Source organism: Saccoglossus kowalevskii, chromosome 22 (genome assembly GCF_978046115.1).
Source record: "Saccoglossus kowalevskii chromosome 22, keSacKowa6.1, whole genome shotgun sequence".
NCBI lineage: Eukaryota > Metazoa > Hemichordata > Enteropneusta > Harrimaniidae > Saccoglossus > Saccoglossus kowalevskii.
Window position 1 is genome coordinate 23606981 of NC_140662.1, and position 25642 is coordinate 23632622.

Consider the following 25642-nt stretch of genomic DNA (forward strand, 5'->3'; position numbering starts at 1 on the left):
ATAAATTATGATGGAATGCTTCAAGAATTTTGTTTTGATCAATATTAATAAAGGATTTCTCAGTTCCCTGGAAGAATTCGCATCAAGCGTGAAATTGAACATAAAAATAGGACAAACATAGGTTATAGTAGCATCAAAACATCAGTGGTGAATTTTGATAAAGTAAAGATATCTAAATGCAGTATTATCCTCTCAAAGATTAGTCTTTTAGCATTGAGCTGTAGAAAGAAATTCAAGTTTAAAATCAGATGTTTGTTTCTCATCTTTCACATATTACGAAAGATCTCACTGTGAACTGAAAATTCCCTATTCTTGTGGTGGTGAGAAAATATTACAATAGACCTTACTAAGATGAAAATGACTACAAAGATTTTGTTGAGAATGAGACAGTAAATGGAATGATGGGAGAAAAAGAAAAACTGCCTATAGTAGTATATTGTAAGTAACTCGGTTGAACATTGATGTTTCGGTAACAATGTTATTTTTATGTTTTCAGGGTGATTCACAGGTAACAGTTAAGCCAGATCAAATGCAGGTAATGTATTCATTGGAATATGGTGGGCATAGTTCCAAATGGGAACTTACATTTCCGGGTTTTTTTGTCTGTACATCTGTGTGCTGTTAAAAGTCACTTTTCTGACATGCTTGGGCTGATTTTGTCAGGTCAAAATTTCAGACATATGAAAGTCAATTCGATTTTTGTTCAGTTGACCTTTGACAAACTAAGGGCAATTTATGTTCAGAAACTTTCCAAAATCAACATCTTAAACTTTTAAAACTATTTTTCTGTATTGACATTAACCATGACTGGTTACTGATTTACCACATTTTGTTTTATGATTTGATTCAAAATGGCCCTGTAAGCCATTTTTTTAAATGTTTTCTATTTGTTTTGTTCAAAATTGGTACTAAAAGCAGATATATTTGTTTTGTTTTTTTCTCAATAATTTTTAACCAACTCAACTGTTGGCCATTTTTTGTCCAAAAAACTGAAGTCCCAAAAATTCAACAGGTCATCAAGAATATTTTGGGCATGCCTTGGCTGACGAAACTTGGTATGATCATTAGATATAATGATATGTTACAGTGGCTTGCTTGGTTTTATGTTTCTTGACCAATTTTGTTTGTACAAAGATGAGGGATTATGGTATCCATAGACAAATTAAATGTTTCAAAAATACAGATGGGAAGTATATTAACCATGATTTGTTTACTTTATATATATATATATATATATATTTAGAAAGTTAGTGTTGACTTTTAAGTATCATTTTACGTTATGATGGACCAAATCTTAAGAAACGTCGTGACACATGCTGCTATACTGTTCTTGGAATAATTAATATTATACATGGTGGTAGGAGTGGAATTCAAATCCATCCCATTGAGAAGATAAAAGGGATAACATACTAGACATTTTGGTGTAAAAATTTGTTTCTTATATTTGTTAGTTTCCACTGGGACGAGGTCCAAAAACGGAAACTTCTAGACCACTTTGTATTCGTTTGTGTGTCTTGTCATTTCATGAGTTTTCTGACCAATCACATTCAAACTTACATACATACATTATTCATCTTAGGATACACATGCACATCCATTCAATTCAAATGGCCGACTGGTGGCCATTTTGTTTTTGACAAATTCTGTTCCAGAACCATGACATGCTTTGACTGATCATTTTCAAACTTTATACATTATGCGATGATACATCATATCACACATATGTTAATACATGTATGCGCATAAAGATCAGATTTAAGATGGCTTAATGGCAGCTTAATTTTAATGTTTTTCTGCCATGCTGGACGCAGATGTTTAAGCTGGCTGAATGGCAGCTTAATTTTAATGTTTTTCTGCCATGCTGGACGCAGATGTTGATCATACTTGGACAGCTTTGTTGAAACTTGGTACATACATTGAATGTAGCGAGATTTGAAATGCGGAATGACAGAAAATTTGCATTAACATATGCTGTTCTACGCTATAATCTCTTACTTACCTTGACTGATTGTAATGTAATTTTACCACTACATTGTACATCATGTCACATACCCAGTATATTCTGATTCAAAATGATAGACTTATTTTATAGTTTACTATTGATCAACAAGAACTCTGTCATATCATGACCTGGTTTGTTTTTTTAATACCTTTTAATTTTTTATTTTTAATAGGTTTTAAATCCGTTTCTCATCCTGCTTTTGATTCCTATCTTTGACAACATTATCTATCCACTCCTAAGATATTGTAACTTCCGATGTACACATTTACAGCGCATGAGCTGTGGTATGTTATTTGCGTGTTTGGCCTTCGTCTGTTCTGGTGTAATTCAGATTTACGTCAACGTAAGTACATTTATTTCAGTTGTTATTGTGATTGTTAAAACACTGTTCTCCAGATTGCATTTAAAAAGAACAAAGTTTGTCATACAGGGTGAAGTACGAAAAAGAAAACAAATTATGCTCACTGAAGCTACTAGAAAAAGACTATATACTAAATGGCTTTATTAGAAAAAAATGTATTTGCTAGTAGTGTTTTGAATGGTGATATTAGAAAAAAAGTGGTAGAGTGAATTACTTAGAAATGATTTGAGTGTCTTGTCAGTCTTGAGTTGAATTGTAAAGTGAACTATAAGTTTAAAAAAATGTATTTATATTTTTGTTTTAATTTTGTTAACCCTGGAGAAATTATATCATAGTTTGTCTCAATAACACGAAGACATATATTGCCCCAATGTTTTGTTGTACTTTTTGTGAATCATGTGAAAGCAACCCCTTGTACCATTTCTCATATTAATCAAATACTTAAATGAAATGTATTCCAAGTTAGTGTAATGGCAATGTGACTGTGTTACTCCAAACATTCTACGTTGCTATGACAAATGTATCCTCGGGGGCAGACATCCGGGCATTTTCACCGCCTGGCAACCCTCGCGGTGAAAACAAAGGCCAAAAACTCACAGAAAACGGTACTTTGGGATGATTGTTGAGACTCCCATGAACAGTGTGATAAAATTATCCCTACGTGTGTAACATATATAAATTTGGTTGTTCAGAATTACTTCAAAGTTGAGTTTGTCTTGTTTTCTCGAATTTTCACCGGCTCGACCGGCGTTCCACAGCAGCGCGAACAGAGCCCATAGAAATACATGTATTGTGGTGCACGTCTTAGCAACGTGGAACGTTCTGTGATGTAGCTTCGCTCCCGAGGATATGATCAAATCATGTATGGTTATCTTAATCTACCTCATTGCCAAGCGCCCTCTATGTCATGCATCTTCAACTTTGTCTTAATTATTGTAATATCATACATTTTTCTAGGAAGGTGTTCGTATTCCGCCCACATCCAGCCAATCAGGTGTCACCGTTATAAATGCAGCACCATGTGGTATTGGTTTACAACAAACTCATGGTTCACTTGATTCATTGTATGTTCCATATAAGAAGGTATGAAATAAAACATTGCTTTTATCTTTGACATCTATTCACCAAATATACTGAATATTTTCTTTGGTTTATTCTCCTGAAGACTACAAGCAAATTAGCTACAAAGTTGGACCACTAAAAATGTTTAAAGTGCTATATACTGTTGTCATTCTGCGCCATTAAATAAACGGACAATTTGAAAAAAACGTATTAACGTATTTAATTGCAGCAACAGACTGATTAAAAACATGAATTTTAAAATCAACAACCAAGACATAACAGCTGTTAGCGAGTTTTGCTATTTAGGGGCAATATTTACTCCAAATGGGAAATTTAAAACAAACTTATCTATGTTAAAAAATAAATCAATGAAGGCTCTTTTCAGCATCAGACAAACAGTCTTAAACCACAAAATAATTTCACCAGCACTTAGTTTGAAAATTTTCGACCAATTAATTTCACCTATACTCATGTATGGTGCAGAAATCTGGGCCAATGAAATCACAACTGACAGTAACAGTTTAGAGCAAGTTTGCAGTCATTTTTACAGGTTTATCCTAGGAGTGAGTAAAATGACGCCAATTAGTGGTTTGAAAGCAGAACTTGGTAGGTTACCAGTAAAATTAAAAATTAATTTGGCTCAAATTAAATACTGCCATAGACTATATAGTCTGCCAGATAATCACATTTTAAAATTAGCCCTGGATGAAATGATAAAAATTAATTCAAACTGGGTAAGGACTATTAATGCTACACTGGGACATGATCTAATTAAAATACAAAATGATCACAATATGGAAAATTGGAATCAAATACTAAAAAAAGTAAAACTCAGACTATCTGAGTTTTATATTCAAAGATGGAGAGAAAAACTAAATTTCAGTGAAACCAATGAAAATAGGGGAACAAAACTGAGAACATACAAACTATTCAAAGTAAGCTATAATATGGAAAATTATTTGCAAAACATTTCAAATTTCAGCCTCAGGAAAATGCTTTCAAAATTCCGTCTGAGTGACCACAACTTAGAAATAGAATTAGGTAGAAGAACAAAGCCCAAAATAGAATTAGAAAATAGACACTGTAATAAATGTAACACTAAAGCATTAGGAGATGAAAAACATTTCCTGCTATTTTGTACTGGCTATATAGAACAAAGAAAAAAACTGTTTGATGAGTGTTCAATAAATATTTACACAATGGATGTGAATTCCATATTTAAAAAGATTATGGAGAATAATATAGCTTTAGCAAAATACTTAAAGAGCACAATTTTTAAAACCACAGAAAGTAATTAATTTATTTTTTTATTTTATTTTACTAACATTTTATTTTTATCTCTTATGTATTGTATGTATTTATGTTCCTTACCATACAAAAACCCTCTGAAGGTTTTTTAGTAGTGTAATAAAGTTATTATTATTATTAATAATTTTGTGAATGTATCTGCTTCTAAACTAACACATATTTGTTACAATATGTCATTATTGATGTTAGCGTGTAATTTTTGAATTAGCATAGAGCCAGAACGAGGCTATGATCTGAGGTCATTCCCTGTGCATGTCGTTGTAAATCCAAGATGTCTGCCTCTAACACTCTAATTATATGAAAACAGCACTCAAAACAATATTGACAAATGTGGCAGCATGTGTTTTTTTCTTTGGGGGATAACTTAGTTGCCTTGAAATCCCGGCTTGAAATTATCTGATGACTGAGTTATGTAGAATTATACCAATTATTTATTGTTTTATTTGTAGCATAGTGACTATGTATTGACCATCCCCGGCTCAATTGACCTGGACATTGATGGTCAGAATTGCAGTGGACAACCTATTAACCTATTAGCTGATTTAGATGGTGGAGAAGCTTATAGATTGTTGGTGTCCCAGTTTGATATTGGTGGTGGAAGTGAATTAGAGGGTGTACTGGTAAGTTTGTGATCAGTGGTGGAAAGTGAATTAGAGGGTGTACTGGTAAGTTTGTGATCAGTGGTGGAAGTGAATTAGAGGGTGTACTGGTAAGTTTGAGATCAGTGGTGGAAGTGAATTAGAGGGTGTACTGGTAAGTTTGTGATCAGTGGTGGAAGTGAATTAGACGGTGTACTGGTAAGTTTGAGATCAGTGGTGGAAGTGAATTAGAGGGTGTACTGGTAAGTTTGAGATCAGTGGTGGAAGTGAATTAGAGGGTGTACTGGTAAGTTTGTGATCAGTGGTGGAAGTGAATTAGAGGGTGTACTGGTAAGTTTGTGATCAGTGGTGGAAGTGAATTAGAGGGTGTACTGGTAAGTTTGTGATCAGTGGTGGAAGTGAATTAGAGGGTGTACTGGTAAGTTTGAGATCAGTGGTGGAAGTGAATTAGAGGGTCTACTGGTAAGTTTGAGATCAGTGGTGGAAGTGAATTAGAGGGTGTACTGGTAAGTTTGAGATCAGTGGTGGAAGTGAATTAGAGGGTGTACTGGTAAGTTTGAGATCAGTGGTGGAAGTGAATTAGAGGGTGTACTGGTAAGTTTGAGATCAGTGGTGGAAGTGAATTAGAGGGTGTACTGATAAGTTTGAGATCAGTGGTGGAAGTGAATTAGAGGGTCTACTGGTAAGTTTGAGATCAGTGGTGGAAGTGAATTAGAGGGTGTACTGGTAAGTTTGAGATCAGTGGTGGAAGTGAATTAGAGGGTGTACTGGTAAGTTTGAGATCAGTGGTGGAAGTGAATTAGAGGGTGTACTGGTAAGGGTGTGATCAGTGGTGGAAGTGAATTAGAGAGTGTACTGGTAAGTTTGAGATCAGTGGTGGAAGTGAATTAGAGAGTGTACTGGTAAGTTTGAGATCAGTGGTGGAAGTGAATTAGAGGGTGTACTGGTAAGTTTGAGATCAGTGGTGGAAGTGAATTAGAGGGTGTACTGGTAAGTTTGAGATCAGTGGTGGAAGTGAATTAGAGAGTGTACTGGTAAGTTTGAGATCAGTGGTGGAAGTGAATAGAGGGTGTACTGGTAAGTTTGTGATCAGTGGTGGAAGTGAATTAGAGGGTGTACTGGTAAGTTTGAGATCAGTGGTGGAAGTGAATTAAAGAGTGTACTGGTAAGTTTGAGATTAGTGGTGGAAGTGAATTGGAGGGTGTACTGGTAAGTTTGAGATCAGTGCTGGAAGTGAATAGAGGGTGTACTGGTAAGTTTGAGATCAGTGGTGGAAGTGAATTAGAGGGTGTACTGGTAAGTTTGTGATCAGTGGTGGAAGTGAATTAGAGGGTGTACTGGTAAGTTTGAGATCAGTGGTGGAAGTGAATTAGAGGGTGTACTGGTAAGTTTGAGATCAGTGGTGGAAGTGAATTAGAGGGTGTACTGGTAAGTTTGAGATTAGTGGTGGAAGTGAATTGGAGGGTGTACTGGTAAGTTTGAGATCAGTGCTGGAAGTGAATTAGAGGGTGTACTGGTAAGTTTGAGATCAGTGGTGGAAGTGAATTAGAGGGTGTACTGGTAAGTTTGTGATCAGTGGTGGAAGTGAATTAGACGGTGTACTGGTAAGTTTGAGATCAGTGGTGGAAGTGAATTAGAGGGTGTACTGGTAAGTTTGAGATCAGTGGTGGAAGTGAATTAGAGGGTGTACTGGTAAGTTTGTGATCAGTGGTGGAAGTGAATTAAAGGGTGTACTGGTAAGTTTGTGATCAGTGGTGGAAGTGAATTAAAGGGTGTACTGGTAAGTTTGAGATCAGTGGTGGAAGTGAATTAGAGAGTGTACTGGTAAGTTTGAGATCAGTGGTGGAAGTGAATTAGAGGGTGTACTGGTAAGTTTGAGATCAGTGGTGGAAGTGAATTAGAGGGTGTACTGGTAAGTTTGAGATCAGTGGTGGAAAGTGAATTAGAGGGTGTACTGGTAAGTTTGAGATCAGTGGTGTACATTAGATGGTGTGCGATTTGCCTCATGGTCAATTTAATGGCATGCACAGTGATTTTTCATGACACAATATTGTACATACTATTAATCTGATCATACTATTATTTGTACTCTGTTTTTCAGGTCCCAGATAAACATGAAAAACCAGAGAGAGGTTTAGCCTATGCCAGGTAAGTCTGAAGAGAAAGAATTTCATTGTAAATATCTCTGAATGGAACCTCAGACATGAATGAAACTATATAATACAATACTGCTTGTATTAAAAATCATTAATTATTCAAACTTAAGTTTGATTAATGTCCTTATTCTGTCTTACATTAATTTATATTGTCTTATTCCAGTTTTGTGTTAGCTCTTACAATGCCAGGACCACCAAAAGACAGTTATCTCATAAAAATACAAGGAAAGGACAAAGATCATCATTCCAAATTTAATGTCACAAGAGTTGATGATACAAGTCACTTTTATGTATCAAAATGGGATTTATATGAACCTGATGTGTAAGTCTCATTTATTATATTATTAACTTCATGATCAAACTGTAAATTCAATATATATTAACTTCCAGGGATTTGTATGGGGAATTCAAACTACTTGCAGGATAAACAAGTTTTTTAGGGTATATTCCTGCAAATATCATGAAGACTCTGGTTGATCTATGCATTAACAAGAGTCTAACCCCAATAACAAGATTTATTCTTTAAATTAACAGCCAATAGTTTTGAATTTTGACTTATACTATGATTAAAAAAAATGGCAGAAATTGCTTTCATTGCAATTTTGTGTACGAAGTAAACATTCCACAACAAAGATAACAACAAATATCTTGTCTCTAACTGTTTTCCCTAATCATCCTTATCATTTTCACATCGTAAATGTATTTTTAATAAATTGTGCATGAAAGGCCACTGGGTGAAGTATAGTATATCTATTATTTGCTCATTAAACTCCCTAAGCTGTGGCTAATTCTTTAGCTGTGCTGTTGACAAAGTTGATAGTTACTGATTTTTGACCTCTTTTTCAAAACTGTCAGCATTGTGGGTTTCATACTCACTACAAAGGTACTATTAGTGGTTCTTTCTCAGACTTGTTCATTTTGTAACAATTTATGGTTTATATGCACTTATGTTAGAGATACATGTATGGAAAAAAATGTTTTTTTCTTTTTTCAGTTACAGAGTATGCATCTATATGAATGATTCTTACTGTCAACCAAATGGTAAAATCTCCTTCCTCAATGGAGCAGTGTACACTATTGTCTTCCAGTTGTCAAATGACCCAAATTCTGTGAGTTTATTTGTGAATTTATCTTTAACATTCAAGGAATGAGTTAATATCATAATTTTATTTGATAATAGTGTCAAATGAACCATATTAATGTTTGGGACTTTGTGACATTTCTATGTGGCCATCTCTACAAATAAGAATTAAATGTGCTATCCAAAACGTCAATCAGACAAACACAATCACATGTGAACCAAATTCCCATTGGTATATGTATAAATCTACACCAGTATCCAGAATTGGGATTAGGTAGATTTAAACTTGATACAAATACAATCATATGTAAATAGTTGTAGCAATCACTATTTGCTAGTAGCAGTTGGTTGTACATTCACTTATCCTAAGATGAGAAAAGTATTTAGTGTTTTATTTGAACAATCTAATATTCATTTAGTGAGAAAGTTATATTATGTATTCCTCCCAGACCATCAATTACATTACGTATGTCCAATGGAATGCAGATGATAACAATTGTAACTGTAAACTGTTCCCGTCCTCTAAGTGTCCAATCAATGTTCCTGGCATACATGCATCGTTTTCTGAAGAGTAGAAGAGAATCTCTGTGGGATTAGGCCTTCACAAAAAAAAACAATGTTTTTTGGGTTGTTTTTTTTAAAAATGGGGCAATGAGATGTGTTTTTTTTTTTGCTAAAAAAACACACATTTTGTAGGTTTCAGCAGTTTGTCAACAGAGGGTGCTGTGCATTTGTGAAATAAGTGATAAAAAAGATCAGCCACATTTGTTTCGATCTACCGGGAATATCGCAAATTTATTTTTCGACATTACTTGTATCCCGCTGCTTTATTGTAAAGTTGAAGTGAGACTAATAAATGTATTAATATTAAACTTGCAGGCCACAGGAATGATGGTTCTCCATGAAACTGTTCCTGCAAACACTGTATCTGTGTTTTGGCAAATACCGCAGTATGTTCTTATCACAACTGGTGAAGTAATGTTTTCTATTACAGGACTGGAGTTCTCGTATGCTCAGGTAAAAAACAGCACTCACACTCGTAGTTCACACATGAAAGAAAAGTCAAGTGAGGCTCAATGTCATAAACTGGTCTAACATAAAAACACAAAATTATTTGAAATATAAAAGAAAATTCAAACTTGCATTGTTTTATATAAAATAATTTATTCTAGTAACAACGGTCAAGTTACTAAGGTACTTGATAAATATGGGTAGAGACAATTCCATGATTGGTTGAGAACATGTTAGTATAAATAAGATATACATGTAACCAATCACAGTAGAACAGGTATAAATCATTCACTAGAAACTGTGATTACTGTCTGGTGTCAACCAGGCCCTGTCTAACACAAGCACCTGCAAACCTTAACTAAGGTATCCCCCAAAGTCGCATTTATTAGTGAATGAATCTCGGCCAGTGGAATTGGCCTTCCCATTGAGTCTGTGGCATACTCACCCAGGGTAGGGGTTGACCCTTTAGGTGTTCAGACTAAGGTAAGATTTGAACTTGGGTCCACGGATCATGAGTCTGATGCAACAACCACTATGCTACCAGTGACCAGTTTAACTGTCTGATTATTTGCTTTTTCGCAGGCACCAGCAAGTATGAAGTCCTGCTTACAAGCGTGTTGGTTGTTGACAGTGTGTTTTGGTAATTTAATTGTCGTTCTTGTTGCTGGAGCTCAGTTCTTCTCAAATCAAGTAAGTGGATATTTTAGTAAAACATTATCTTTGGCAGCATGTATCTAAATTTGTTGATACTATTGTAGTGTATTAACTTTGTATGACCAGAATATGACATCATCACATTAGCATATCAATGATGTGCAATTCTATATATGGAGATGTTCATTTGAATAAATTGTGTTCCCGTTCCAATTACCGGCCGGTGTTTGTTTACTCTATGCTAGTCCTCAATGTTCGAACATACACAGCACTATTGCTTCATATCAATAAAAAAATTTAAAAAAAATTCTGTACTTAAATGGATTTTGCAAAAATTAGTTTCAGGCTGTTTTGTGTATTGTTGTGTCATGACCCTCCCAGTGCTGGATAATTCTGTGAAACTTATAATTGTACTTTTTGGAACAGGATGAGAACACGTTAAACACAAGTTTGTGCAGAAAGCAGCCTTCAGTAATGATAGTAATAGTGTTCCTCAATCTTTCACAATTCATTTTATTCCTCTTTCATTTTTTTTTATCTCTAGGCTACACAATTTTTCTTCTTTGCTGGATTGATGCTGGTTGTCTTCTTCATCTTTGTTGTCATGTCATTCTGGTACAAGTACGCCACTCCTAGTCACTATGACGACATTCATGATGATGATGACCGGCTGAAACTAGGCGACCATATTGAAGAGGACACTGCTGATGCTTTATCATTGACGGATACAGAAGGGAAAAAAGAAGACTGATAGATGGGAATTGTGGGTAAATTAGAACATTATGGATGAGTTGTGAACATTAAGGCTGAAAGTTTTCACTGTCTTTGGTAATCATGAGTTGATAAAATCTTTGTCCCCATTATTCATTCAGTCACATATGAAGGAAAACAAATTGTAAATTATCACTTTAGCTCGGATTCATCAGTTTATTTCCTTTGTCAACCATTTTTAATAATTTCTTGAAATGAAATGAAATGAAAAACAAAATACTATCAACAACGTATAAAATTATACTTAAAATTATTTTTAAATAATGGCTACCAACAAATACCCAGCATTTTTGTTTTAAAACAAATTTTAGGTAATTTTGAAAATTGTCAATTATTTTGTTTTGCAATATTGAGTGGTGCATAATTACAAACTAAAATATTGTTATGGTTACATACAAGATAGACAGAATTCATTTGATGAGATAATTAACTATGCATATACTCATTCCCAAAATTTCTGTTACCATGGTAGCTGTAATCACATCTGTACCAAAATCTAATCAATTGCTTCCCGTGTTCATATAATCATTAAAAATCCATCCATGGAAATGGAAAACTATTTGTGAAATTGGTGTTTCCATGGTAATACACATACACATAGTTGTACCAAAATTTAATGGATTTATGAGAATCTATTTATACTTTCTGCTAACAGACAAACAAACAAGCAAACACTACTGTAAACATAAACTTCTTTGGGGAGGTATTCATTTTTTTCAACACATTTGTTATTCAGTTACAAGATTTCCAAAACTGTTGTTTAGTGAACTTTTATATTATTTCTTTTAATATTTTCATATTTTGTTAACATGAATCAGCATTTGTCTTTGTGTACTGCTCGTTGGAGGTCAAAGGTCACAAGCCTTTTCAGCCAATTCACTGTCATTTTAAGCCCAGTAACCTTCCACTAAGGTCCTGTTCAAAATCTGATTATAACTTCTGAAAGTTACGAGTTGGCGAGCCATAAACAGTTTTTTGGTTTATATTTGGGACAGTATACATGTAGAGATACATATCCATGACAATTGAATTGATTGGATCAAAGGTAGACTTGCAGCCATCTTGCTTTTTGGTCATATTACTTTGTCTTAGGAGTGAATAACATTTCCCCCTAATTGAAACAGAAAGTATGTCATTTACTTGTTTAATATAAGTAATGTTACATTAAAGTCACACAACCTATTATACTCGTACTTAAACAATATAACAGTAAGTTTTACAATGTTTCAGTTTCTAAACAAGGAAAATGTCAACATAGAAATTTTCATTTTCAACTTCTAAGTACATACAGATTTTTTTTTAATTTTCAAGTCTCTGTTTTTAATGATATATTTTCCTAAAATGAAATCCTTCTTTGTCCTACAAGTGAAAAACAAATTAACAACTGAAATATATAAACTATCATATGATATGATATTTCTTGATGCATGCGCTGTTTTAGTCCATGTTATGATGTAACTTTAAATTATCATAGTTTGCTTGTTATTTGTAGTAAGTACATTTGGTGTCTGTGTTGCTGAACATTTTAGTTCAAAACAAGTGTCAATGTTTTACTGGATAACCCTAATATGGTTAATATTTTAGGTATACACATACATAGATTGTTCGATGTGGTATATTAAAGGGACTTTTTTAGTTGTCAATTGAATTCTTGAATACTGTAAAATACTGGACTTAATTTTCGCTGAAAATTTTTTTGGGTGTTTTTCATGGATTGTATTTTCACTGATTTTCGATGAGTTGAATGTGAAATATAGTGAAAACTGTATATTTGCTGTATTTCATTTTCACCGAATCGTTCCTCCAGTGAAATTAGCGAAAATTAATTTCAAGTGAAATCAAAGTAAGTACTATTTGAGTATCTCATATTTAACCCTTTGAGCAATATTATTCTTCATGCCCAAATTTTTATTTTACTCTTTGATAATTTTTATGTATTCTCCAACAAATTTTCAGTTAAATTTAATTCAAGACTTGATCAAAACTTTGAAAAAAGTGAGAAAATTTTTTATTTTGTAATAGGTGACAAAAAGATTTTCTTTATTATAAAACTTTTAACACTAAGCTTCCATTCACTAATGACATATCAACACGTCATTTACAAACTGTTCTGATTATTTTAAAGTCAGATGGAGAAGAAATTATTTATTCACATGTATTTTATTATTATTATAAAAGTATATAGCATAAAAACTGATAATTGTATTTTAAACTCATTACATTGTATTGCTATGTGGACAGTTTATCCTGTGACTGTCTATCTGTCCTTGAATTTTAAAATGCATTGTTGTATTAAAGTGTTTAATAATGGATGTATTGTATTGTATTGAATGTTGTCTTGTGATTTGACAGATTAGAAACTACATTTATGATCTAACCTTAGAGTATGTTAATTTACAATGTAATATTTGAAATCCTAATTGTTATCATGTAACCTCAGTACAGAGTACACCCAATGCAAACATCTAAGCTTCAATGATACAGTTAAAGGGTGGTGGTCATCGCATCCATGAGATGGGATTCATATGAACAAAATTGGGACTGTTGCACAGACCAACGATTACAAACTGAAACATTACCAGGCTTTAACTAGGTAATTTGTTTGGTTATTGGAAGGTATCAAAGGAGTCATCAGCGGTAATTAGTGCACATTGCATCCAGATCAAACTTGTACTCGTGATTTTCATTAGAAGAGCGCATTGGATTGTGGGAAAAAGAATCTTTATCAACACAAATGTCCCACATGTGTGGAACGAAGACCACTGCCTTTTTATTTCAGTGTAGAGACTAGTGTACTCATGTTGCATCATGTTGTGATCAACAGTACACTTGACCAAAATAGTGGAAGGGTCGACATGTACCTTGTCCCAGGATACAAGTGAATCTCAAAGTTCCATGGACCAAGGCATGAGGCTAGTGGAAAAGATCACATTATATAAAGGACAATTCACATGTAAATTGAATTAGTACTCTTCAAAGGCAATCACTATGAGGTGAGCTGATCACTGACTGAGTTTGACTGTATTGCAACTATCAACTTCTTGTCAAACAAAATATAATATCATTTTAACATGGAAAGGCATAGTAACAATTGTTTTCCAATTTCTGTAAGATGGTAATGTTTCACCAACCACAATTGAAGTATGGTACTTAGTTTCTAGAGCATGGGAAGATAAAGTATGAATATTAAGATAATATTTATATTTCTAAACAATTATGAATTCTCATGTTTTTCACAAAGTTATGAATTTCATGAAGCAGTTTGGGTTGCAAATTAGTTAAACTTCATGTTGTATGTTAATTAATTTTTAGATTTTTGTATTTTTATTGATGCTGCCCATAAATTGCAATGTGATTCCTGTCTGTATATATTATATATAAATATATATATATTATCCTAGCAGTCCACTGTATTTGTAAACTTATGTAAATGTATTTGTATAAATGTTAATAAAGTGTCAGTGAAATGCAATGGGAATATGTGACTCGTAATTTCTATTATTTGAGTGAGAGTAAGATACTGTACTTGGACATAGTTGTTCCGTTCCATAGATATCCATGTGATTTTATTTCAGCAACCAACAACATAAATAGATCGTCATAAGCATGGCCGGCATTCACTTGCTGTTGAGCAAAAAGATGGTTTCAGTGTTATTCCTCCGAACAATATAGAAACCTTGCATTTCAGTGCTATCCATCTAGCCACTGGATACCAGAATTCTAGAGATATTGCAGACATAATATGGATAAAAACATGGTAAATATACAATCAATGTCTTACTTAAATGTTTTTGATGAGTCAGAAGAAACGAGCGAATACCCTATTTTAAACACAATACAGTACAAGATAGGAACGTACAATTGTTTATTGCCAAGCACAAGCAAAATACAATTTCAATTAATGCATACAATGATAACAATAAAATATATTCAAGTTCTGTTTTTCATGACAAAATAAACAAAACTAGCTAACTGGTTTAAATTGGTATCATTTCTTGAACTTGTTAGCGAAACAAATTTGTTGTAAGTGGGGTTAGTGCAAAACCGCACAGAGAACGATTAATACGACGATAACGGGGGCAAATACCTACAAAATGATATTCCATCTCCTTGTATGACCCAAGGTCAAAAGGTAGTTCATTGCATTGTACATAGAACTCAACGACATTACGTAGCCCTAACAAGACCTCTAATAGTTCAGTCAATATATGAAAATAATGGCCAACTTGGTATTTCTGCTGTTTTGTAAAAATGAAACAAATTAAAAAAAATTAGAAAGAAATCAAAGGATATTAAATACTTTTTAAATATTAATTTTAATGGATAATTAGCAAAATCAACCAAACGATAGAAAGGGTATGGTATATGGTAACATATGGTTAACGTGGACCTCCATCCCACATACCAGTAACCTTAGTATTTTATGTTTCCTATGATCTTCTCGGTTGAAAAAAAATGTCACCATTGAAAAAGTTGGAATGGCCCCATACCTTAGTTGTATATTTAGACAAAAAAGTTGTGTAATTGTCTGGAATGATGAATAATCCTGTGTACAAATTTCAATCTAGTCAATAAACATCACATGATATTCCAAATGAAAAGTATTGTAGTGTAAAATTTACAATAAAATCATAGATCATTTGGTGAATGTTTTTTTTTACTATCGATGGCATATAACTGTACTGAAGTGAAGTAGGAAATACAGTAAGTTTCGTCAATCCTGTCATTGTGAAAGAAAAAGACAATGTCTACAGCATATCGCCCAGTGGCTCATCATGCTGTGCTATGAAGAAGGAAGTTGGAAAGGTGACATACATAGAGTGTGTCTAATCAAGAAAGAGCTGGTTTTGAACATGTAAAACAAGTAAATCTGATGCCGCCATTTAATATTCAGAAATCTGCTATATTTAGAATAAAGAAGATAGTTAATTGAATAGCAATTATTTTCAGATTTTCAGTTATTTAAATACTTGCACGAGCAATGGAACACTCACAAACCTCGGTATTTTTTTTTTAACAAAGACCAATACATAAATAAACTACGAGGCTACACCATACACAGGCAGCAACTACAATGATGATCTTTTCAAGACAATGGTTAAGATTCTTAAACTTGGAAAACAACAATTTGACTTGAAAAAAGGCACAGCAACTTGAAGGGCATGCAGTGGCTGCCACAATCTAATCTGACATTGATCAGTCTTGATCTAGGATAATTGAAACCCCATTTGCTTTCACTGTTGATGGTGGGAGATTTCTAAAAAAATATTTTAATATTCAAAACTGTCTCCCAAACATAACATGTCCCATTCAATATACTGCAATATACTTAGCATATGCAAATGCATTCAATGATGGATGGTGGCGTAATTATTTTGTTCAATGACAAATTACCACAGATTATTGATTCTAGCTTTCCAGGTTTTGTATCACTCATAAATTTATGAGGTTATGGTATGCACTTCCTCACTCTGTCATTGGGATTTTATTTTGCTCCACTCCTAATTCACATTTAGGTAGCAGTATGGCTGGCTTTTTATCAGACTGGTTGATTTTCTTGCTGTAGTTTTATCTATCTTTTCTTCAGGTTATGCACTGCTGGACGACGTCTTTGACTGACTAGAAGTTGTAGATATTGAAGAATGTAGTTATTTATTGACAGATTTTTGCAATGATTCGTTATGTTAAGGTCTACTGATGAACACTTGATGTTATGGCCAAAATTATGTTTGTTATTTGGATTCTAAAAAAGTAGTTAGTGCATACTTCATTATATAACAATGCACATATATGTTTAGCCTGATGAGCAAACAGCGCCTCTAGTGGCAGGTTTGGGTAAGCCAAGGTCAGGGGTCACTGACGCCAGAAAAATGGCTGACAGAGAAAGTTGTGAAAAAGTTGTCTGACTTGTTGAAAGCCACAGAATTTTGTTGGTTGCTGGGCCAATCTATAAATACAATGAGAATATCTATAGGTGCTGAGACTGTCCATGCGGCTCGATACAAGTGATAATAGATTATGATGCAATAACATGTGCAGTAAACACTACATCATATAGTTGTTATGATTAATTAAACTTGACGCTATTTACAGCACATTTTTTCATTCTTGTTGACATGTTGCACTTGAATGCTTTCTTAATTCAGTATTTTATGTGTTTATGTCAAATTTGCTTTGCATGAATATTTACTATAAGAATTCAGTGAATGTGAATTTACCCACTTGAGGGCACTGAAAGTCATGTAATAACAATAACTGACATTTTACTTTTACTTTAGTTTTATATGTATTGTACTGTATTACTAACATTTTATTGCTGTCAACCAATGGAAATTATTTCTAAGGATGCAATAAATTCATTATTATATTATATTATTATATGTATGCTGTAATTTACTGCGTGAATTGTTATGTACAGCAATTTGCTTATTGACTTTATTTGTTTGCAGTCAATTGTCACTTGACATACAATGTTGGGACTGGAACAAATTAGTTGCAAGTTATATTTGTGTATATTGATTTGTTTCATCCATTGGCAAGGGACAAGGGAGAAACTCAACTGACCTTCTAGTAGCAGTGAACATTTTCATGGGTCACATCACACGTGTATTGGACCCCAGTAATCTTGGAATCTGTTCATAATCGCTACAACATTCATTGACGTACTTTGGTTGCTAGTCTCAAGATACGATGTCAGAGATATCAAGTACTGGTGACAATATGGAGAAAAGGTGCATGACAAAAGTCACAGAAAATGTTGGGAATGCATCACAGATCTCAATTATGGGTAACAGAACAAAAAATGCAACTGAGAAGAGAAAGGCATACTTTAAGGAGGTGAGGCAAAGAAAACGTAAAGAGCTATGTAAGCAGTTAAATGGAAAGACAAATCAAGTCTTACAATTAATGACAGATGAAGCAGACTTGAACTCACTGTGAAAGACCTAAACACACTGAATGGTGATATATGAGGACTTTTTAATTAGTCACGATGCATATCAACAAATGCTTTCCTTTGATGACCAACATGCAGATAACCAGAGTTGGTTTGAAAACCATAATGAGTCTTTCGGAGAATTTAAAGTGAAAGTGAAAGAGTGGATACAGAGAAGGAAACACAGTTTGGTGATGTCAACATAAAGCTACGGCAAAGGGTATGGAAGACCAGAAGAAAGCTGAATTGAGGCAATGTCAAAAGTTGTAGCAAGCCAAGCTGCAATTATAAGGGGCAGTTAGAATTATAAACTGAAATTGCTCTTTCAAGGACAACATCACACAGTGAACAACAAAATGTGGGCAAACCGATGTTTATTTAGGTTTAGATCAGGGTCATATGTTGAATTATGGGATGATAGGGTCTCCTGCACATGGTGGTGTGGCGATGATGTAGATTTGGGTGGTTTGCATGATACGCATGGTCAGCATTGCTTTGATGGTCACCGTGGCAATACTAGTTGCAGGTCCTCAGTCACAAGTAATAGATCGTTGGAGGAAGTTTTCCTGGTAGTGGTAAAGGAATTAAAGAAATCACAATCTGATATCAAAAAGTTTGGAGGTAACTGCATAGATTACAAGAAATTTGTCTGGCAATTAAAAGCAAGTATTGTAGCAATAACAGAGAGCAATGGAACGAAAATGAATGATTCAAAGCAATATACCGATTGATTGCCAATGCATTCGTAAGAAAGTCATGGAGTGGTCACTTATAAAAGTGGATGATCCTAGAGCATTGGATGAATTTTCGATCTTTATTTCTGAATGTGAGCATGCAAGACAAATTATCGTGGCAATGAAATGGAATACTCTGAGAATATGAAGACACTTGTTAGGAAGTTGCCACCTCACTTTCATGACAATAGAGAAATAGAGTACAGTACAGTAAAATATCTGTAAAGATGGCATATGAAAAAACCTGTGCCTACGACACACTAACCATGCTCTAGATAGGTTTGAGCGCTTCACAGGGGTGTCTAATGATGTTAAACTGAAATTTCTGAGTTATTTTGGATGTCTGAAGCCAGAGCATCAAAAGAGAGTTTGTCGTAACAAGTGTGCACTCAATGCCAGGGAGGTCAAGTAGCCAAACCACAAGTGCATGTGCAAGTGTTAACCAAAAACCAGGTAGTCATATGGGGGGCCGGCGACACTGAGTGCAACATGGCAATAAATCCTGTATTGGTTCAAGCAAAAAATGGTAATGTGGTTGTTGAAATATGCGTTTCTTGATCCTGAGAGTAGTGAGAACAGAAAACTTGATGAGAAAACTTAGAGTAACTTGTAGCAAGGCTACAATTACTATTGATACAATGGGTATATGAACACCACCATGAACACATATTGTTAAAGGCGTGTGTGTGTGTGATCATAAATGTGAAATTAGTCAAGCTTTCCATGGTATACACCAAGACAAAATGCCAGTTGCTCAACACCACATGCCACCAAAAATGACCTCGCATGCATTATATTGATCTTCCCCAGATAAATGCAGAAGTTGGCTTGTTTATTGGAAACAGTATACCAGATCCATATACACCAATGGAGATATTAATAACTTATCCACGTTTGAGTCCACATGCATGCATGCAATGGAATGGGTTGCATGGAATGTTGTTTGTGATGCAAATGGAGACAGAATGTGTAGCGTAAAACTCTATTACTGTCAACAGGGGAGAAGTGACTGGCATGGAGAGAATGGAAGAATTCAAAGAATTTGATCAGTTGGTAAGCAAGTCCATGAACCTTGACTTTCCAGAACGCAGTATTGATGATAGACGTAAATATTTCCAAGAATATATTTGTGGAGAAAGATTCAAAGTTTCACTCTGATTATAAGGCATTTATGTATGCTGTGTATGTTCCAGGGGCGATGTTAGACCTTTTACTGGAAGGTCCTGATTGAACAAATAACCTTATTGGTGTACTATTACGTTTCCGACAGGAACCAGTTGCGTTAGTAGCAGATGTGGATACCATGTTCCATCAAGTGAAAAGTCCCGTAAGGAACCTGCATTGTCTACGTTTTACTGGTGGCCGAATGACAATCTAAACCACCAACCAGAAGTATACAGAGTGACTGCCCATCTGTTAATCACTGCACAAGACAGCAGAGGACAACATTGATAGATTTAAACCAGAGGTAAGTGATGTACTGTTAAAATATTTGTTTATGTAGATGGCTTGTTTCACTGGGACAGAAGCAATATCTTTGGTGCAGAATCTTATGAATATTTGTCTGCTTGGTGGTTTCAAATCAATGAAGTGGATCAGTTATAGTCATACTTTATGGAAAAAAGGAGCCAAAGATTTAAAGCAGTTGAATTTAGGTTGTAATGATCTTCCAACACAGCAGGCACTTGATATATACTGGGAAGTTGAATCTGATTTACTATGATTCAGCATTGATATTCAGAAACGGCCTTCTACTCATAGAGGTATTTGTCTGTTATCAGTTCAATTTATGACTCACTTGGACTCACTGTATCATTTATCCTACCTGGCAAAATAATTCTACAAGACTTGTGCCACTGTAGAACAGGTTGCGATGACAAACTGTGGACATGTCAAAACTGGGTTTCAGATCTGCCACAGTTGAAATCAACATTCTTACAGAGGTTTTTCAAGCCTGCTGGGTTTGGCAGGGTGACTTAATTCCAAATCCACCATTTTCCAGATGCAAGTAAGAGAGATTATGGAACAGTTTTATATCTTATTTAGATCAAAAAAATCAGATTCTACCACTGCCTCCCCTCATTATATAGGGTCTAATCTGTCAATCATTACTGGTCACATTTTACTTGTTAATGTCAGTAAATCAATCTGCATATATTACATCACAACTATTTTCAATAGAGCAAATCAGAACACCAATCGACCAGTGTGAGAATGGGACATTTTGGTTTAGTTGACATTTAATGCAAATAATCATTTGAAACAACAAGTATATACTATGTAAAATCTTGGTGTCCCTATCGTACCAGACGATGGTCTTACAACTGGACTAACATTCTTGGGCATCGAACTAGACACAGTGGACATAGTTCTGCGATTACCAACTGACAAACTGTATGATATCACCCAGAAATTATAGTATGCACTAAACGTGAACTATTGTCTTTAATCAACACGCTTTGTTTTGCATGTAAAGTTTGGCGAATCTTTTTGAGACGTATGATCAACCTGGAATCTACAGCTGCCTCACTCCATCACAAGTTGAAGCTGTCAGCAGTTTTCCACCTAGATCTACAGTGGTGCAGAGATTTCCTACCAACATGAAATGGAACAGCTAGTTTTCTGCTATCGTCTTGGACTGCCACACCTGAAATGGATCTCTACACTGATGCGTCATCGACACTTGGTTGTGGTGGTTACTTCAATGGCGAATGGTTTTCCTCACCCTGGGAAAAAATCCTACCTACCAATAGTCCTGAACTCTCCATTGCATGGAAAGAGTTTCTCCCCATTTTGTCAGCCTGCTTAATTTAGGAGAATTCATGGTTTGGTAAACGTGTCCTGTTCCATTGCCATAATGAGAGTGTGGTACATATCTGAATAAGGGATCCACACATTGTCCATACATCATGGCTTTAGTACAGGCAATATTCTTTATGGCTGCAAAATCAAATTTCCATGTCATCGTCACCCATATCAGAGGTTTTAATAGCAATGTTACTGATGCTTTGTCTCGCCTACAGATCCAACGATTTTGTCAGATCACATCAGAAGCGGCAAAACAAAAACAACCAGTCAGCATACAAGAGTACACCAACTACATCCACAAGCTTGTGCTGTAGGCAACTTTGAATAACTAGCCAGACACTATGCATACCATTCCTTTGCCGAGTCAACTCGTTGGACATATGCTACAGGACAGACTCATCATACAAACTTTTGTTACTCTCATGGAATTCCCAGCTTACCTGTAACACAGTACTCCACAATGCTCTTCGTCACATACCTGTCATTCTCTCGTCTGTCCTACAACACCATCAAATTATATCTCACAGCCACAATGAAATTACTCATCGAGACAGATCACAAAGACTTGCCCAACTGAACTCATTTACACCGGACACACCAAGAAATAAAATGACAACACAGCGCACCAGTTCGTACTTGTCTCGCCGTCATCATTAGTCTTCTACAAACATTGAAAAATGTTATTCGCAGTCACTCCTACCAGTTGATCAACTCATGATGTGGTCAGCATTTACAATTGCATTCTTTGGTTTCCTCCGTGTGAGTAATTCACTGCTCAATCACCGACCAACTTCAACGAGGCTATATTTATTTATTTATTTATTTATTAACACACAACATCCCCCGGAGGGGATGAAAAGGGTTACAAATCAAATATTAGTAAAAGAAAAATAACTACATAAAAAGTAAGGGAACAAAAAAGCATTAAAAAAAAAAAGAAAGATAAATTTGTATACGAGGAATGTGTTACTGGCTTAGTTTTTGTAGGTGCTGCTGTCTTGTATTAAAACAGTTTTTTAAATATTGCGCTAAAGGAATTGAACCGAATGTAATGATATGAATTTATTTTCATTACTAAATTTGTCAAAATTTGGTATACATTTATTAGCTACAATGTAAAGTTTTGATCTTATTTCGTTGTAATGAGGACAATTTATGACAAAATGTTGTTCATCTTCAACATGGTCATTGTCGCACACATTGCAGACTCTGTCTTTAAAATACAAACCTATATGCCGGCCTGTTTCAATTTTCAGACAGTGGTTGCCAAGTCTAAATTTTGTTAAGGATTTGCGAAGTTCATTGTTTTTCATAATTGTTAAGTAGTTTTCTTGTTCAATTTTGGTTTTAAAAAGTTTGTAGGTTCTTAGTTTATTTTTAGAATTTGATTTTTTCCTATTGTCATTATTTATTTCATTTTTCCACTCAGTTGTAAACTCTTCTTTTAATTTCTCATCAATTGTTTTTAGTTTTGATAATGAGATAATATTTGTTTCATTTAAAAGATAAGAATGGTTTATATTTTTTAATATCAAATCAAGTCTTTTAAACCATTTACTTTTAATAATTTTATTGACATAGTATGCTTCTTGAAGTAGAGTATTTGTGGAATTTGCAATACGATTGGCATATTTTATCATTTGTTTCTTAATAAAAAAGTCAAGAGGTAATTTTCCCAATTCACTATATATTGCCATGATTGGTGTATTTTTTGAGATACCAAGAATGTACCGATAGTATGTAAGCTGGACATCCTCTACAATTGATTTTGTAGAACTTTCTTCTCCCCAAATGTCACTCCATACACAATAACTGGTCTGATAAGTTTATCAAATAGTGACAGTAGTATGGACACGTCCAGATTACCAGATCCAATTTTGATCTTTAATGAGAATAAAGCTTTTATTCCTTTTCTTTTCAGGTTTTTCATGGCATCTTTAAATTTACCATTTGGGCTCATAGTTAAGCCAAGATAATTGAAATCTTTAACTATATTGATTTCTTTTCCTTCATAAAAGAATATTTCCTTGTTAAGGAGTCTGTTACACTTATTGAATATCATTATTTTTGTTTTGTCTGTGTTGACAGACAACTGCCATTTTGATGTGTAGGCTGATAATTTATCCAAACAGTTTTGTAATCCCTTTTTGGATTTTGAAAGAATCACAATATCATCTACATAGAGAAGGCAATTAATGGGTGTGTTGTGTAGCAGTGTGGGGGTCACAATGATCATTATCAAAAATATCAGGCAGGTCATTAATAAAAAAATTAAACAGACTTGGGCTAAGGTTGCATCCTTGTTTTACTCCGATATTTGAACAAAATGATTCTGTTAAACCATTTCTTGTTTTTACCTTATATTTCACATCACCATACATATCTTTTATAATTAGTCCCCGTTCGGACGCAGTCCGAAAACGGGGACTTATGTTTTGCCCTGTGTGCGTCCGTCCGTCCGTCCGTGCGTCCGTGCGTCCGTGATCACCTGTATCTCGAACATGCATGGACCGATTAAGTTCAAACTTCACTCATACATCACACATTATATGGGACATATGCACATGCATTTTTTTCATGATCCGATTAACGATAGCCGAATAGCGGCCATTTTAAGGCCGAAAATGCATCAAAATCGCACATTTTCACCATTCCGGACCCGGATCTCAGTTATGCATGGACGGATTTTGTTCAAATTTGGTACATACATTAAACATAATAGGACCTTGATGCACGTCATTTTTTTTTGGATCGGGTTCGAAATGGCCGACTGGCGGCCATTTTGTTTTAAAGAATTCAGTTCTGGATCCGTATCTGAGACATGCTTGGATTGATCGAGTTCAAACTTCACACACACAAGGTACATCATGTCACAAATATGTATGTGCATTTGTTTCATGATCTCATTAACGATAGCCAAATGGCGGCCGCTTTAAGGCCGAAAATGCATTGAAATCGCACATTTTCACCATTCCGGACCCGGATCTCAGTTATGCATGGACGGAATTCATTCAAATTTGGTACATACATTAAACATAATAGGACCTTGCTGCACGTCATTTTTTCTCGGATCAAGTTCGAAATAGCCGACTGGCGGCCGTTTTGTTTTAAAGAATTCAGTTCTGGATCCATATCCGAGACATGTCTGGATTGATCAAGTTCAAACTTCACACACACAAGGTACATCATGTCACAAATATGTATGTGCATTTGTTTCGTGATCTCATTAACGATAGCCAAATGGGGGCCGCTTTAAGGCCGAAAATGCATTGAAATCGCACATTTTCACCATTCCGGACCCATATCTCAGTTATGCATGGATGGATTTTGTTCAAATTTGGTACATACATTAAACATAATAGGACCTTGATGCACGTCTTTTTTTTTTCGGATCAAGTTCGAAATGGCCGACTGGCGGCCATTTTGTTAAAGAATTCAGTTCTGGATCCGTATCCAAGACATGTCTGGATTGATCAAGTTCAAACTTCACACACACATGGTACATCATGTCACAAATAGATATGTGCATTTGTTTCATGATCTGCTTAACAATAGCGGAATGATGGCCATTTTAAGGCCGAAAATGCATCAAAATCACGTATTTTCACAATTCCAGAACCGGATCTCAGTCATGCATGGATGGATTTTGTTCAGATTTAGCACAATGTGTTGTACATATGCAGGTGCATTTCGGTCATGATCTGCTTTGAATGTATATGTCACTCAAATATGAACGGAACGGGGACGTGTCATTGACAATGACTTGTTTTATACATATTACCATTTACACCATTTTTCAACAATTTATACAAAAGACCTTCATGCCAAACACTATCAAAGGCTTTTTTGAGGTCTACAAAGCAGGCATAAATTTTATTTGATGTTTTCGATTTATTTTTATCATTTGCTTGATGGATGATCTCCTTGTCCTGATGGAGGTATTTATTAATAATAGTTTTCAGGATAAACAGATTGTCTGTTGTCCGACAGTCTTTCCTGAATCCAAATTGTTTATTCGAGAGGATATTATTTTTTTCTAGATATGAAACTAGTCTTGTGTTTAAAATACTATTAAATAATTTACCTAAACAACTTGAAATTGCTATTCCACTGTAATTAGAAGGGTTCAATTTTGACCCAGATTTGTGCAAGGGTACAATA

General features: G+C 34.7%; 1 protein-coding gene across 1 annotated transcript in view; it reads left to right on the forward strand.

Annotated features, from left to right (window-relative positions):
- LOC102810394 (solute carrier family 15 member 2-like) overlaps positions 1 to 14483 on the forward strand; it is a 43067-nt gene extending 28584 nt beyond the window's left edge. Inside the window, exons 12-21 of the mRNA XM_085495510.1 lie at positions 497 to 535; positions 2175 to 2345; positions 3321 to 3446; positions 5183 to 5353; positions 7434 to 7480; positions 7652 to 7810; positions 8483 to 8597; positions 9449 to 9586; positions 10163 to 10270; positions 10779 to 14483. Coding sequence (XP_085351636.1) covers positions 497 to 535; positions 2175 to 2345; positions 3321 to 3446; positions 5183 to 5353; positions 7434 to 7480; positions 7652 to 7810; positions 8483 to 8597; positions 9449 to 9586; positions 10163 to 10270; positions 10779 to 10985 — 1281 coding nt within the window. The 3' untranslated portion in view covers positions 10986 to 14483. The remainder of the gene's footprint in view (positions 1 to 496; positions 536 to 2174; positions 2346 to 3320; positions 3447 to 5182; positions 5354 to 7433; positions 7481 to 7651; positions 7811 to 8482; positions 8598 to 9448; positions 9587 to 10162; positions 10271 to 10778) is intronic.
- The last annotated feature ends 11159 nt before the right edge of the window (positions 14484 to 25642 follow it).